This window comes from Ciconia boyciana, chromosome 2 (genome assembly GCF_034638445.1).
Source record: "Ciconia boyciana chromosome 2, ASM3463844v1, whole genome shotgun sequence".
In the NCBI taxonomy this organism is placed as follows: Eukaryota; Metazoa; Chordata; class Aves; order Ciconiiformes; family Ciconiidae; genus Ciconia; species Ciconia boyciana.
The window spans coordinates 82730511-82747144 of NC_132935.1; the positions used below are offsets into that span (position 1 = coordinate 82730511).

Sequence of the window (16634 nt, forward strand, 5' to 3'; positions counted from 1 at the left end):
CCGGAGGACGGCGGGGCTGGGGCTGGGGCCGGGGCAGACCCCCGCGGGGAGAAGGGCAGGGAACCGGGGCCGGGCGGCCCCTGGGCCGCTCCCCTGCGGCACCGCCGGCGGGGGCGGCCCGCGGCCGGGCGCGACACCGGGGGAGGCGGGGGAGCGGCGGGGGGAGGCGGAGGAGCGGCGGGGGGAGCCCCCGGGCCGGGCGCTGTGTCTTTAAAGGCCGGGGCCGGCTCTCGGCTCCATCCATCCTCCCTCCCTCCCCCCGGCCCGGCGGCGCTGGGTGCCGGGAGGAGGCGCCTGCCGCTAACAAAAGTCTGCGGCGGCGGCTCTCCCCTTCCTCCCTGCCCGGGCAACAAGTGGCTGGCGGCGGCTTCCCGGGGGAGGCAGGAGCGGGGCTGCGAGGAGGAGGAAGGCGGAGCGGCGCTGAAGTACCGGAGGAGCCCCAGCGCCGGCCGCGGGGCGGCGGAGCCTGCGCCCGGGGGCCGTCCCGCCCGTGGATTATAACTGGAGCCGCCTCCCCTGCCCTGACACCCCGGCTGGAAACCGGGGCGGGGAAGGCGCCCCGATACATCGCATTTTTTATTATTTCCCTCTCTCTTTTTTTTTTTTTTTTTTTTGAGGGGGAAAGGGAGGGGTGTCGGCCACCCGAGAAGAAGTAGAGGAAGTTGCAGGGCTGCTTCGTGAAAAAACTCCCGGGGTTCCCGCACCCCCCCCCCCCCCCCCACACACACACACACACCCTGGCTCCACTCCATCATCCGCGGCCGCTCGGCGCCCCGCGGTAGAGATGCTGCGCGGCGGCGTGGGGAGGCGGCGGCGAGCATGAAGCCGGCAGGATGGGCGCGAACAATGGCAAGCAGTACGGCAGCGAGGGTGAGTCGGGGGGAAAAGTGGGGTGCTGGGGGGCAACAAAGGGGTCGCCCGGCACCCCCGGGCCGGGGCGACCCCAGCTGGGAAGCAGGACATGGCCCTCAGGCTCCCACTGCGCTGAGACCCTTAAAATACCTTTAATTATGGGGTTTTTTTGTTTTTTTTTCATAATAGGTGGGAGGTAAGCGCTGCCTCAATTCATGATGTGGAGGCAGCTCAGGGGGTTACAGCAGCGTAACTTTGCTAAAAACTTTTAGAGCGCTCTTCGTAATCCTCTTTCTACTTGTCTTTATATTCCAGGATCCTTATATTATGCAGTATGGTATATGACTGCTTCCTGTCTGAACAGAAAAAAAAAAAAAAATTAACCCCAGGAAAGAGCTGGGGGGAGAGTTAATGTTCTCCAGCTGTTATCCATAGATTGTACTCCTGCAATTTCGCTTCAGTGAAACTTTAGTGGGTTTGGTTTTAGATAGACAGGGCCTGATTCATTCTTGTGGAAACCTATTAGTCTCGCCGGAGTTGCATCAGGGATGAATTTCAGCTGCTTTGCTGCTGGTGCGAAGGACTACTGGAACGGTCAGCTGGTGTCAGGCAAACCAATGGCAAGTACAGAAAGTTTGTCTTCCTGCCAGCTAGTTTTAAGCTCTCTTTAACTTTTAGCCGTCTTGTATATGTCTTGCCCTCGTAGTATTGAGGCAACTATATAGGATATATGTCTTCCCCTCACAGTACTGGGCAACTGTATAGGATCGCTACATTTCCTCCCCCCCCCCCCCCCCTTTTTTTTTGTTGAGGGCTTGTGGGTGGAGCGAGGGAGATGGCCCTATGGTCTGCTCGATTCTTTGGGAGTCCATAAGGCAACTGCCAAAGAATACACCTCTCTCACATCCAAAATATGCATGAAGATTGTGAAAAGGAAAGGGGAAAAACACCGCTTCTTGAACAGATTCTTCAGTTCCTTTCATTTATTGCCAAATGAGCTCTGCTTTCGGAAGAGTTGAGGAAGTCGGAAGCTTCAAGCTAAAGATATGCTCACTGTTGCGGGGTTTAGCTCACTCGATACCATCACTAGAATAACTTCTGCATAAATGATGTGAACCTGGAAATTGTGATCAAAGCCTCTTTGGATTCCCCCTGAAAGGAAACCCTAGTTTGTCCCCAGAGTTGAAAGGGTCAGTGTTTATAGTGCTGGTTGCTTGCAAAAATCACGTTGCCGAAGGGCGTTTAGCGTGATGATAGGGAGGCATGGCTGCATCCCTGAGCTTTCTTGTGAGTTCAGAGGAATGCTTGCTTCAATTAATATACAATTTTGTGGGAGGAATGTGGTGGACACTGAGTCTTCTGCAGCCCTCGGTGAGATGGAGGAGAGCTTTACTGTTCCAGAACTACCTGATGGGAACTGTGAGGAAAAGGAGGATTGGTGCAACTAGGATATTCTTAATTAATTCACCTCTCTCCTCCATTCAGAGTGGAGGTTGGATCCTGGGAATGGAGACTACATGTGGCAAATTAATCTTTGCACTACAGACCATTACCTGGGTTGAGAAATAGGTAGAATACTGGCTTAAAAATAAAAGACAATAAAAATAAATAAATAAAAAAAATTCCCCAAACCCCATGGCCAAAACTTTGATCTTTCAATTTAGGTAACTGGTCCCATGCATCATTAGTGTGCTCGTAGATCTGGGTTTCCTGGCAGCTTCTATGCATCATCAATTACTGTGAAACTTGGAGAAGCTCTTGTTTGCTGCTTTCTTTCTGGGTGATGCAGAGAACAAATCTAAACCTGGTAAAGGGAGGCCTTTTTGCATAAGCCACTGGGGCTTTTGGTGCCTTTGACAACTGAACTGCTTAATTGCCATAAAAAGTTGCTTTTTGACAGGCATTTAACATTGGGATCCCAGGTGGAGGGGTAGCACTCTGAGGAAACACCCAATTGCTGTGTGCTTTAAGAGCAACCTGAATATCTGGGTTGAAGTTTGTAGAGTGGCATCTGTGGTTGGGTACGTGGTACATAGTTTCCAGCATAGTGGGCTTGCTAGGCTACGTTGTGCTCTGGTATGCCGTTTTAGGGATGGAGAAAAGTACCTTTGGTAGCTGAACTTCTTGAATGTTGTTTTCTCATTTGCTGCTTGCTAGTATCTTAGGTGAGATTTCAGAAAGACAACTACAAATGATTTTTAAAATGGCTGTTGTTTTTCATGCAGCCTTCCCATCTGCTGTGAAACTGCGGAACATCAGGAATTTGCCTGAATTGCTTCTCATTTCAAAGCTGAAGAGATACCTTAGGGCAAGGATAACTCCTGCTCAAGATACCACTTCTAAAACACTAGATAACCTTTATTACTAGGAAATTATGTTTTTCGTGGATTGTTACATTGTTACACTTATCAGGACTAGACAATTTTTTGAAATTCACATATACACTGTGTGTAATAATCTCAGGCAGCTAAGTGTTTGTGACGAATCACATAAACTACACTTTGCTGCCTTTATTTACTTATTTATTTTGCTCATCCAACGCTTTATTGAGTAGAATTTTATTGGAAGCTACAGTTGTCATGTTAAGATGGACAGGAGAGTTAGTTGGATGTTTGAGGAGTCTAAATTAGTTTGTTCAGTCCAGTGAATAATTCCTGGCACTCTTGATGAATATGTCTGTTTTCCAGAAATTTAATTTTCTAAGACAGGCTAAAACTTGCTTTAAATGAAGGTTAAATGTGAATAAAGTTGCTTCTCTGCAAAATCATGTCATGCAGATGGGATATGAACACAACACTCATTTAAAAAAATAAAATTATAACATACCAAATTTTGTCTACAGGAATTTACTTCTTTTAAAAAGTAAATTATTAAATACAGGTTTATTTTCCTAGTTTTCATTTGGCCTTTTAAAATGTTTCTATGAGGGAGATGATTTCTGAAAGCTTGTTTAGCTAGAAAAATACAGAGCTTGAGATGTCAGGCTTATCATAGTGTGCAGTAGATTGACTGAAGTGTGAAAGCTTGAAGTTAGTCTTTCTGAATGTGTTCCAGCAGTTGTGTTTGAATAGCATGACTGAAGGTAATGGATCACTGGAGTAAGAAATCCATTTGATCATGGAGCAGTTCTTGTAAGGCTTGCACCTATGCAGTGGAAATGTATTGTCACTAATCTTGGCAAGAGTGCTTATTGTTGTCCTTTACTTTCTTGCCTTAGGGATAAATCATTCATCTTTCTGTCCTTGATTTAGTTCTTTGCTTGATTTTTTTTAAATAAGAGGAAGCATGCCTACCTCATGTCTGATAGCAGAAGGAGCAGCCTGTTGTTGTAGAGGCTATCAAAAATGAGGTGTTTTTGTTCAAGGACCTTAGTTGAAACGTATTGCTGAAGAGAATTGCAGCTGACCAAGTAAGACACAGTTCATCATCACAAATGAGGAGGCTGAATTGAAGTATATTGCCTTTTAACTATTGCCGAGTTGATTAGACACCTAAGCAGTTGCTGTTCGTACTTTGCTGCGCACTGTTTCTGTAACAGTTCTGCGCAGAACAACCTTAGGTGTGCTGGGCCCGAGGCTAGGCGGGGGCTGGCTATAGAGCCTGCTGCTGGAGAGGGGAGCAGCTGACATCTACCCGCTTTCTTTGGGAAAAGGTGACTGAATGCTGTCCCCCTTACCACCTGAGACACTTTTGCACCCACAAGCTGAGGGGGAGGACTTCAAAATCACAGGTTTCTGTTTTGTAAGGAGATTGGCTTTGTGACATGAACCACCAGAGCAATCTGTGTTCTTACATATGAAAGGAAGCTGTGGCATTGAGGTGGAATGGCTGCTTTGAAAATAACCGTAAGTTTTCAGCATTTGTCTTCCTCACTAAATTGTGAGACTTGGGAACCAGTTAAGTTTGAGAGCAGCTAAATAATGGGACAACATTTTGACAATACCAGTGTTCAGACCTTATGAAGGGATGTCTTTTTAATGAGTCAGCTGTCCAGATTGCTGCAGTTGTTGATAAAACTTCCTTTGGGTATCTTCTGCCCCTTCTCCTTCCAGAAGCTGGTCTAGAGAGGGTTGGTGACAGCGTGCAGCAGCTCCGGTTGATCTGCTAAAATGCATCATGAAAGACTTGATATGACACAGGAGCTTGGTGCTGTGGAGAACAGAGGATGGCAAGGGAGAAATAGGTGAAATGGAAGCTTAGGCAAGGAAATAAACATCTTTCCTGAATCACAAGCCTTTCTGACAAACTAATTTTTTTTTCTTTTTGAATCTGAATATTTAATTTGGTAAGATTTAAATGGAAACTCTTGGGGAATAACTTTAACTCAATTCTGGTTTTGAAAATGTTCCTTCTCCAAACTTTTATTTGTCGCATTTTATATTCACAAATGACTTGGAGGGAGAATTCCCGTGTAGATCCCAGTGTCCTGCTAATGTAAGTGCCAGTGCAGAAACCTGCCTATGTCATGGGATATAGTTGCCATAAAGCACAGGCATCATGGTTCACGAAGCTGGCTTTAACTATGATGATGTGTGAGCTGGTGTATGGTAGCTGAAGCTTTCTAGGGATTGCTAGCATATAGCACTGTGGTGAAATAGATCAGTCTGTGTTCGTTTTGGAGTAGGCTACTCTCTTAAATCCCTCCCTTCAGTGAGGGGAAATGGTTAAGGTCTGCTTTGCAGACCTAAGATTTCATACTTGTGTCTTCTTTCTTGAAGGCGCTGTTGGACACAGTAACTCCTTGCGAATGCTGCCTTTGATTAGATCTCTGCTAATTCAGTGATGGCAAGTGTTCTGACACATCAGACGTTGTGTGTGGAAATCTTTTAAATGGGAAAGTTCTGTTATTAGGACCTATAGACTTTTGCATATGTTAGGATTTTTTTTTCCCCACAAAGTGTTGGTAGATTAGCTTCACATGCAGTGTTTATGTCAGGTCTGAAAAGCAGTATAACATGGTGGTCTTGCACTAGAGAAATGGTATTTTGTTTGTAAGCCATTTTGTTTAAAGAGTTGAATCAGAATAGTTTATCAATGGTTTATACTGGTTGTTAGAATCTGTGGAGCTTCACTGGATATTTTAATGAGTATAAGGGAATGAAAAAGACAGTACATTAGCTTTTATTGAATTATTTCATTACAAAATTATGATACACCCCCCCTCCCCCCCCAAGGTAGCTTCTCTGTGCACTACATCTTCAACAGCCAGGGGCAGTTTTTGACTCTGTTTTGGTGTGTTGCTTCCCCCCCCCCATGGGATTTCCAGAATCAAGTGAAGAGTCTCATCAAGTTAGGTGCTAAATGGCTCCTAGGCTGTGCAGTTTATTCCCGCTTTGTTTTGACGCCTGAGTTGTGTTTACACATCTGATGTGTTAAACATGAAGTTTAGCATATAGCTTTTACCAGTGTCTTCTTACAGTTCTGATCCTTTCCCAGGTGATCTGTTGAGATAATGTATCTTGCTGTTCTTGGAGAAATCTTTTTGTCCTGGTTTGGCTAGTCTTCTCCCGCGCACCTCCCCAGTGCATAATAGCTGCAACTGAACCTTAACACCCTCCATAGGACTACTGTAAATATTATGGTGCTGCTGGGTGGCACTTTTTGTGTTATGCTTACTTATGTGATCCTGTTCTGCTTTCTGGTCTCGGCCAGCGTTGGTTCCTGCATTTTACCTGCAGCTGTGTTTGACTCTGCTGCACTCAGGGAGTTGAGACTTGCCTTTTAACAGCCAGATTTGGACAGGAAAGATGGCAACATTCAAAATGTCAGTCCTTCAAGCAATGTTGATTATAAAAGTGAATTTGCACTCTGACAGTGGCCAACTGCTGCTAACTAAAAGTAACCTTTATAAATGCTGCTTATGATATTCTTTTTTTATGTCACTTTCAACTGAGTGATGCAAAAGGACTGTGTGTGTTTACTCAGTTTGTCTCCAAAAAGTAAATTTACTCTAAGCTCAGTGCTTATGTTGCTTGTTGTCCAGATCACATGGCAGGGGCAGGAGGAGGGTCGGATATGGCACTTAACTGAGCTGCTGTGCTGCTTTCGGTTTCTCATCATACAGTATTTTCTTTCTAAAAAAAAACCAAAAAAAACCTGCCTCTGTGTGTGTGTGTACGCAGGCATGTGTGGTTATATACACACACAAAGTAACAGATTTGTGGGGGATTTAGGCTTAAAAAGTTGCTAATGTTATGGCTCACATGCATGTTATTTCATAAAATGTTACTCGTTTCATAAAATGCTTCTGGGGGAAGGTAGGGTCTCTTCTATTTTATTATTATTTTGTTAATAGGGTACAGTTAGTTAGCTTATATCTAGGGAGTTATCTTTGCCTTGGATGGTTGCTTCAGCCCAGTGCAAAAGTAACTGGATGCTCTTTCTTTTGTACATCTTATTTAAAAAAAAAAAAAAAAGGAGAAAAAAAAATTAAAAAAAAAAAAGAAGGAAAAAAAAAATGTTAACTGGGTGCCAGTCAGAGGCCTGAATAAGCTTTGGTGCTGGTGATGCATGACATGGAAAGCTTCCAGCAGAACCCTCTCTGCTAAGGTAGTAGGAGTCTAGGACTTGCACATCCTAGTCTGTGTCTTACCCACTCCCCACAGGCAGGGAAGGAAATGAGATTGCTTTGGTAACTTTCAAGAAAACAAAAATACAGTTTCTGTTTAGGAAAGAAAGTCCTTCTACCAAATTGGACTCATAAAATCCAAACTGAAGTTGATACTGTATCATTACTTGTGGAAAAACATCAACATGTATTCAGTATTGGCTAAACGGTTTTAGGTCTAAATTGCTAACCCCAAAAATCTCCTCAGCAAACTTCGTCTTCCGGAGTTTTCAGTCCTTTGCTACTTCTGGATTCCTCACTTCTGTGAACAATTCCTAACTAGGAATTGGTTTGCTTCTTTGTGGGTCTTGTTTGTGTTAGGAAAGTGATTGGCAGAAGGCAGTGGATGACATTTGAAGGCTGAAACGCACAAGTGGTTTATTTCTGCTCTTTGTTTTGTAGTCAGCTATGTCTGTATTCTTTAATACAGGACGTGCACTTTGCTAAATTAGGGCAACTATTTCATGGAGGATTAAAAACCTTGAAAACTTGAAAAACGGGTGGTGAGCTGTCGGTAGAATCTGTTCCTTGTTCATAAGGAAAAGAAACATGCAACATCTCCTAGGAATATGGATGTACAAGTTGTGACTGGATAGACATGCTGTGGGACTCTTACTCAAGTAGCATTTAGGTTGAGTACTAGTGGTATCGTAGCTGACCTCAGGGGAAAAGCTATTAGTTCTGTCTGATCACATCCCTCACTTAATTCCAAGTCTACTTGCATGCCTTCTAGTGTAGACATCACATTAAGGACAGTTTTATGCAAGACCTCCTTGGAGGAGTTGAAGCATAGAGGAGGTGCTATCATCTTGATGTTATGCTGTAGGTCATTAAAAAAGTCCCCCTTATCCTAGATCACACCTCTTACATGCTTGCCACTGTGGTGTCTGTATCTGTGGATGTCTCCATACAGAAGAAGAATTCAGCAGGGACCATGGCCATTCTTCTCAAGCAATTAGTAAAGTCTGTGTATTGACCAAAGTAAGGGTCTTTACGCCAAGAAGTTCTGAAGCAAAACTAAACAGGACTAAACTGTGCTGATCAGAGAAATGCTCTCATATATCTTCCATATGGAGGTATGAAGAAGTGCTGTTGTGATTGTGTTACATAGCCTGAACTGCAGGAAAGCCTGAAATAGGCACAGTTTCAAGTCCTGCCTTAAAGTAAAGGCTTGAGTTGGCTGTGTTTGAACAGATATTTAAGGAAAAGGCTCCAACTCTGTGCCAGTATCCAAACTCAACAAAAGTAACTTCTTTGCAAAGTAGGTGTCTTCACCCTACACACTTTTGTAACCTCTGCCTTAAACAAGTAAATGGGGAAAAATTGCTGGGTGTTTTTTTTCTTTCTTTCTTTTTTCCTGTATGTGTTTTTCCCACCCCACCAAGTTGAAACCCTTGTTGTAAGACTACCTGTTCATGCAAATGGGTGTTTAACACACATGTCTGTATTGATTTGAACTGGGTAATTACTGTAGGCATCTGCATGGCATTGGGAATCTTTTTCCTTCCTGTACTCAACAGCACTGTTTGCTGAAAACGCAACCCCAGGTTTAATTTATATGCATGGGCTTTTAAACAGAGGAATCTATAGAGGCATATCAGTTGTTGCCCTGAGTTTAGTGGATCTTTGCTCAGTGGGAAAGGTTTGTTTTCTAACACATCTGTTTTCAGAATTGAGATATGAAAATGCATAACATATAGCAACTTGCATTCAGAAATAGGTGGCATAGTGACTCCCTTGAGCTGAAGAGTTATGTAGTTAGACTTACGTTGCCATCGTATCCTTGCTTTAGTAGTGTGCATGGTAGCACTTAACCTGGAGCTCTGTATTCCAGGCAGGCTGTGCTAGGAAACCCTTCTGAAGACACTTCTTGGAGTAAAGAGGGAAACAGGAAGCTCTCTTTCATGCCCATGTTTTGAATCAGGAAATTCCTGTCTACAATACATAAATTTGTCATATCAACATCTTAAATCATGTGACACTTTTCTTTCTTGGGGATTTGTGTACAAATGTGTATAATAGCTGCAGTCTTCTCAAACAGCATACTAACTTGGAGAAAGGTGTTTTAATACTCTTTTCAGTGAATCTATTTTAAAAATTACTTTCCTCTATTTCCTTCTTTGTTCCTGTAGAAACACTAATGAAGTTTGCAGATGATATTATAAAAGGAGCAGTTATGAGGTCAGATGTCTTTGTTTGTTTGGTTGGGTTTTTTTAAGACAGAAAAGAAAAAGGAGAAGCCAGAAACACTGGCATAATATCAGTGATAGTTAACTAGGAAGAAGCCCTTTTGATCAAGAGTCACACAGGCTTGTTTGACAGTGAAAGGAGAATTTGGATCGAGTCTAGTTGTCACATTACAAGTGTAATCTTGTCAGTTCGTGGGGAGCCCAGACTTTTATTGCTTGTATGACTGCGTGCATTGTGGAGAAGCAGGCCACTATTTAAGGCTCTGATATTACTTTGTTGCCAGATTGCACACAATCCTCTTTCTGTGTAAGTGTGACTGCATGGGACAGAAGAACTTGGAGGTTTTTTTCTTAAAATTGTGTAATAATTACTTAAAGAACTAGTATTTTATTTAAATCCTATCCTTGAGAGATAGCAAAGCCACTGTGGGAACTGATGAATAGGAAGTGCATGTATTTGAGAGTTTCTTACGGTGCTCGTGGCTCTTATCATGAAATATGTTGTTGTTTTGTCACTGGCACAATGATGGTAGTACTTGATCTAGCTCACTACTGGAGCACAAGACAAAAGGCAACAGCTGGTCACCAACAGACGTACCGAACGGATCATCTTTTATGTGGTACCTAGTAAAACAGATTTCTATTCTCCGTATTCCATTTGCCTTTTCTCTGACAGTTTATAAGGAAGTTGCTTGTAGCATCAACATAATTTTTTTTTTTTTTTAAACTGAGATGATGGAAACAATAAGCTATTGCTGAAATATGTGGTGAAAATTGTTGATATTATACTACTACGACTCATGCTTTTAGAATTTTTGGAACCTTAGGATTTACTAAAAGAGGTATAAATAAAAGCCTCTGAGCAGAAGGATTTCTATTCCAGTTAGCCATGCTAGCATTAAGTTGAAACTAACAATATGCTTTTGTATGTCAAGAAGATCTAGTAGCTGACCTTCCTCCTTGAGTTCATGTTTGATTGTACTTTTTTGTAGCCAACAAGCTTGAAAGCCCTCATCTGTTTTTAGCAGGGTTTGAGAACATAGGTGCTCTTACTGCAGAGCCTCTTGCTGAGGAATTGCGCTCTTGTTCTGCAATACTAGACTGCCAGTGGAGATCAGTACAGGCAGTAAAATTACATTAGGACATTTTCCAATCAATTCCTGGCCATATCTCGATGTCTGCTTTAGAGCCTGAAGTATACAAACTCACAGATTGGGAGTGACATCTCTGGAGATGTCTAAGCCAACCCACTGCTCCAAACAGAGTCAACTAGAGCAGGTTGCCCAGAACCATGTGCAGTCAGATTCTGAGCACCTCCAAAGATGGAGATGTTACAGCATCCTTGGGCAGCCTGTTCCAGTGCTCAATCACCTGTAGATTTAAAGAAAAAAAAAAAAAGGATGCTTTATTATGTTTAAATGGAAGTGCTTGCATTTCAATTTGTGCCTATTCCCTCCCCTCTTGTCTGTTCACTGGCTGTCACTGAAAATAATCTGGTTCTGTCATCTTTACTCTCCTCTCTTCCCCCCTCCAGGTATTTATACACATTGATAAGGTTACCTGTTGAGCCCTCTCTTCTCCAGGGTAAACTGTCCCAGTTCTCTAAGCCTCTCCTTGTGTGTCAGATGCTCCAATCCCTTATCATCCTTATGGCCCTTTACTGGACTCTCTGAATGTCCATGTGTGTCTTGTACTGAGGAGCCCAGACCTGGACCCAGCACTCCAGATGTAGCCTCACCAGTGCTGAGTAGAAGGGAAGGATCGGCGCTCTCAATCTGCTAGCAATGTTTCCTGCCAGCGATGCAGGTGGGGATACAGTTGGCTGCCTTTGCTGTGAGGGCATGTTGCTGGCTCATGTTCAACTTGATGTCCACCAGAACCCCCAGATCCTTTTCTTACAAGCTGCTTTCCAGCTGGTTATACCTCCCCAGGTGCAGGACTCTGCACTTCCTTTTCTTGAACTGTCTTCCTGAGGCTCTTGTTCGCCTATTTGCCATCCTGTTGGGGTCCATCTGAAGGGCAGCAACCCCTTGGTGTACCAGCCACTCCTCACAGCTTTGTGTCAACTGTGAACTTGTTGAGGGTGCACTCTCTCCCATCATCCAGGTCACCACTAGTGACAGGGCTCCAGGTGCATTTTCATGCTGCTGATCACAACAATTTGAGCCCTGCAGGTTAGTCAGTTTTCAGTCTGTCTCGCTGTCCATTTAGCTAGTCTGTACTTCATCAGTTTGTCTATGAAGGTGCTATGGGAAACAGCGTTGGAAAGTCTTACTGAAGTCAGGATAAACCACATCTGCTGTACTCCCCTCATCCATTGATCCAGTCGTTTCATTGCTGATGTCTATCAGGTTGGTCAGGCATGACTTCCAGTTATAAATCCACACTAATGACTCCCGATCACCTTCTTGGCTTGGAGATGTTTTCCAGGAAGCTCTGTCACTTTTCCTGGATTGAGGGGAGACTGACCAGCCTGTGGCTCCCTAGATTGTCCTCCCTGCCTTTCTTTAAGATAGGGGTGATTTTTGCTTTTGTCCAGTCCTCAAGAACCTCTCCTGATTGCCATGACCTTTCTAAGATAATTGAGTGTGACCTGCCATGGCATTGGCCAGATCACTCAGCCCTCAGAAGTGCATGCCATCAGGTCTCATGGATTTGTGTCTGTCCAGTTTGTTTAAACGTTCCCTAACTTGATCCTCCTGTACTTCTACTGGTTACTTACGTTTACAAAAGGTACTACCAGGCTTTCAGAAGCAATAGAGTTCAACTGTAGCAAGTTCTGGCAAGTGTTAAGGCTGTCCTACAGTAGTTGAGTATCTCTAAACAGTGCTCTATAAACTTGTGTCTATAGCTGGTTTGGAGTTTTTTCAGCTATAATTTATTTTTACCTTGTATTATTAAGGTTAAAAAAAGTCTTCATTTCCACTGTATAAAGAAACTCACTCTTTCTCAATGACTATGCTTTCCCTTGGCAGAGAACAGATAAAACAGAAGAATCCTCCTAAGAGTTGTGGTGGTAGAATCTGGCTCTATTTTTTTGGTGGTTGTTCTTGCTGTGTCTGGCAGCATAAATGGTCTGTGCTTTTACGAAAAGCTTCTTCAATGGAGTTTTGCTTGTTTCAGAAGGAACAGCTAGCTCAGGATCACATTTTTTTTGCTTTCCTAGAAAATGAAGATTGTTGCTTTAATTAATGAAGAAGTTATATTTGTATTAATCATGGTAGGAAATAATTTCTGCAGTTTTCAAGTTGATGTAGCCATGATGGGTAAAAATACTTGACAGTAATCCATATTCTGCTGCTGTAAAGATTTGCTTCTTTCCACATGTTCTAGAATTGTATCAAAAAGCATTTAAATCCCCCATTTAAATTATGGTGCAAGGGGTGGGTTAATCTTCAAGTTTAGAAGAAACAGCTTATTTTTCATAACTGAAATAATTAAATACAATTGTTCTAAATTTTCTTCTGAAAACAAAAACCAATCATTACCAGATGACACAGTTAATTTTTAATGCTCTAAAGTGCTAGTAGGTCCTTCTCAGTTTAGAATCTTCTATTTAAAACTAAAGCCATGTACAACACAACGTGTTTTGGGTATTGCTACGTGTTATGCTACTTGGCAATGGAATTTACATTTTGGTTTTAGTACCAAAAAGCTACCTTTAGGTTAGTTCACCTGTTAACATTATCTATTCATTGAACATTTGTTCTGTGTAGGAGAGTGGGTAACCTTCTAGCAAGATGGAAGTTTAAATGTCCTGCGACATAATCAGGTCTATGAAAGGTATTGGGATCAGAACTATATCCACAGTGCGTGAATTAAAATGTTCAAACATAAAAGATTTTAGGGGTAACTTTTTAAAAACAGGCTTTCTTTCCATTTGTATGTATAGACTATACAGCATAGTCCGGTATGAAGTTTTCTTTGGCACTCGTTAGGCATGAGCAGAATATTTTGCTTATGTCTTCATTTCTCTTGGGAAATTATTGCTCTTTATTCCCCTGTGCGTGTACCTTTTGTTGCACTGCGTGGTTTTCTTTATGGAGAAACATGAATGCTTCTCGTGGCTATTTATTTCTCTTGCCAGGAACTGCTGGAACAAAGGTGAATGTGAAAATTCCTCTCCCTCAAACAATTACTAGTTTTTCTCGCTTTGAATCTGGTTTCTAGAGGCTGTATGCGAGAGAGCTTTTCTTGTATCTGAGAAGTTATCCTACTGTGAATGGACTTACAGTTTATCAAGAGGTGGCACAGGAGTTGTGAGTAAGGGGAAGAGTTAGTTTCTGTTTGGTTGTCCAGGAATTTATTGATTGAAGGATTGTGTTTTGATTTAGGGCTTTGGTAATGATGTCATTTGCTTCTCACCCTGAAAGTACATAGTATGTCAAGCTGTATTTCTGTCTCTGAGAGCTGAACTGGAATGACTGCCCAGCATCTTAAAAATTGTACATGTTTCTCTAGTTCTGGGTCAGGTAATGAGATGGAATTGAACCACCCTATCACTTACCAGTTTTGAGCACAGGAAGAAATGCTGGCAGCAGATGTTGGACACAAGTGAATGTTGCAGACCTGATCCTTTCTGGGTTTCTTGCTTTTGCTTTGCCACGCCTCATTTTCTATAGAAAATACATTCATGCCCTTCTGTGGATAAGATCTACTCCTGCCCTTCCCCCCCCCCCCCCCCCCCCGTGTCCTTCACTGAAGTATAGGGTTTCTTCGTTAAGTCCCTACATGAGCAAAAACATTCCTAGAAAGTGAAGTTTGGCTTCCACAGGATTAGAATCTAAACCAGAACAAGTCTAGTCAGACACAGGAGCCTTTCACGCAGCTGAGTTGGCTGTTAGTGGTTGTGTGGCTTGTCTGTTTGTGCCTTTTAAGCACCACTTAATCCTACCTGTGTTTTCCTCAATTTTCTTCCTAGCTGAGGTATTGGCACTTGGCTGGAAGGAATGTGGTAGGTAGGACACAGAGCCTGGTCTTTTTGTGAATTGAGTCATACTGATAACTGCCTTGTTTCTAACACTAGCCATCGATGGTTTTGAGGAAATGTAAGACAAATTGTGAAGGATTCTGAAAATTTAGGAGGTATTTTCAAGCCAAGGCCAGGTCTCTAACTACGCACTTGAGAGAAAAAGAATCCTCGCACAATCTTGCTTTAACCCTGTAGATGCTGGCTTATGGGCAGCAAGTGGAGTGTGGATGAAATCCCTGTATGATCAGTAGAACTCATTCTTCTAACTTTTTTCTTTGTTAGTTGAACAAATCCTGTATTTACCAAGGGCTGAAAGTGGTGGTACTTGGCCATTGGGCAGCCCTGTGAAGTGAGCCCTCAAGTCTGCTGGCTCATACTCAAAAGCAACTGTTTTGTAGAAGATGAGCCCTTTATCTCACATGGTAAAGTCTTCCAGTAGGCAGCATTCTCCAGAAATAACGAACACAGTCTAGTACAAAAAATCTCTGTAACAAATAGGATAGATCAAGCTCACATATTGGTATAGAGTAATCTAGCCCTGTAGTCCTGGATGGCTGGTGAGGAAGCCAGTTTTATGTACCCAGGTAAGGAAGGGCAGGGTGGGGAAGAGGGTGATGTCTCTGGAGTTCCTCAGTCTTTCACACAATTCCTTAACTAGTAGGCAGCATGACCACACTTAAACAAGTGTGCTGTGTTTTATTTTCATTTTACATGACAAATCTGCTTTTGGTCTGTGTGCTTGTAACCTGTAGCAGTGTTGGAGGTGCAGGATGAGCAACGTGAGAGCTCAAGGGCAAATGTAAAGAATTCTCAGCGTTTTCATTGACTTATAATCTGCTTTGATTTAGCATACTCTCCAGAAATGATAATGGTGCAATGCTGCTCTGTGATACCTTTGCACTCAGCTTTTTCTAACTGTCCCTTAAGCCCCCTGCAATTCCTTCCATCTCTCTAGAGCTTTACCTTCCCACAGGAGGAAAAAGTGTGCATAGTTTTTTCTTCTTTATAGCTCTTGCAGCTGCTCTACTTCACCTGGTTGGGATTTGATCTGTTTGAGGTTCTGTAGTGTCAAATGAAAAATCTTTTTGTTATGAGCAAGAACGGCTGCTATCCCTTTTCCATCCTCATGGGTTTGGATGTGTGTCGCCAATACAAATTATTGCTACTTAAATCAAGTAGGGTTGTAGGAGAATTGGGGACTGCTCTTTAGTTCGTAGCAGTGGATGTCAGAACTAAGACTAGCAAAACTGTTCCACCTTCTCTCCCCCACTTTACAAATGGTAGGTACTCTAAGTTGATTTGAAGATGAAGATGACTCCTTCCCAGCACACATTGCATTGTAGCAACATACGCTGTTCCGATGTGAGGATTTTTGTGTAAAATTTTTTCTTTGCTGTAGACTTGACAATACAAGGTTTCAGAAAAAAGTTCAATGTAATCTGAACTATATATTCTAGCGTCTTGGGTCTTACAGCTGAACGCACAAAGAGGTGGAGTTGCAGTGTAAGGGTGTGTATGTAGAAGATTAAGAGAAAAATCTTTCCTGGACCATACAAGAGATGTTTAGCAGGTACCCAGTGGAAACTTCTCTTAAATTAATAAAAAATTCCTTTGAATGAATGCCTTACAGATTGTAGGTCAATCCATTTCACTATTGAATCATCTAGTGAACTGAGATGTTCTTGGTTTTAACTATGTGTGTGGATGATAGAAAATGGTGGAAGATTAGCAAAGTACTTGAAGTGTTCTCTGTTATTCTCTTCTACAGAAATATAAAAATTGAGTTTGCTTCAGTTTTGAGAAAGGGACCTTATCTCATGGTATGGCTGAGCCTCTTGCCTCTGGAACAAGAGCTACTGCTTTTTTAAAATGGATATTTTTTAAAATAGGGACTTATTTATTTTTAAACCAGCCTTCATGATGGAGCCATAAAAAGTAAAAAAACAAACAAAAAACCCCAAACCAAACAAAAAAACCTTAATATGCTAATTCTAGCTAATATGCTAATGAAGTC

At 42.5% G+C, this 16634-nt stretch overlaps 1 protein-coding gene across 3 annotated transcripts in view; it reads left to right on the forward strand.

The window, feature by feature from the left end:
- The first annotated feature begins 252 nt into the window (after positions 1-252).
- The window catches only part of FBXL7 (F-box and leucine rich repeat protein 7), a 190647-nt gene continuing 174265 nt past the window's right edge, over positions 253-16634 (forward strand). The window contains exon 1 of one of the 3 annotated variants that reach the window (XM_072853118.1): positions 253-870. Coding sequence is in view for 1 of the 3 variants with exons in the window: in XM_072853121.1 (XP_072709222.1) it covers positions 834-870 (37 nt within the window). In the remaining 2 variants the exon portion in view is untranslated. Of the gene's footprint in view, positions 871-1293; positions 1473-16634 lie in introns of those variants that run through there. The other 2 variants (XM_072853121.1, XM_072853120.1) reach the window with 2 other exon arrangements.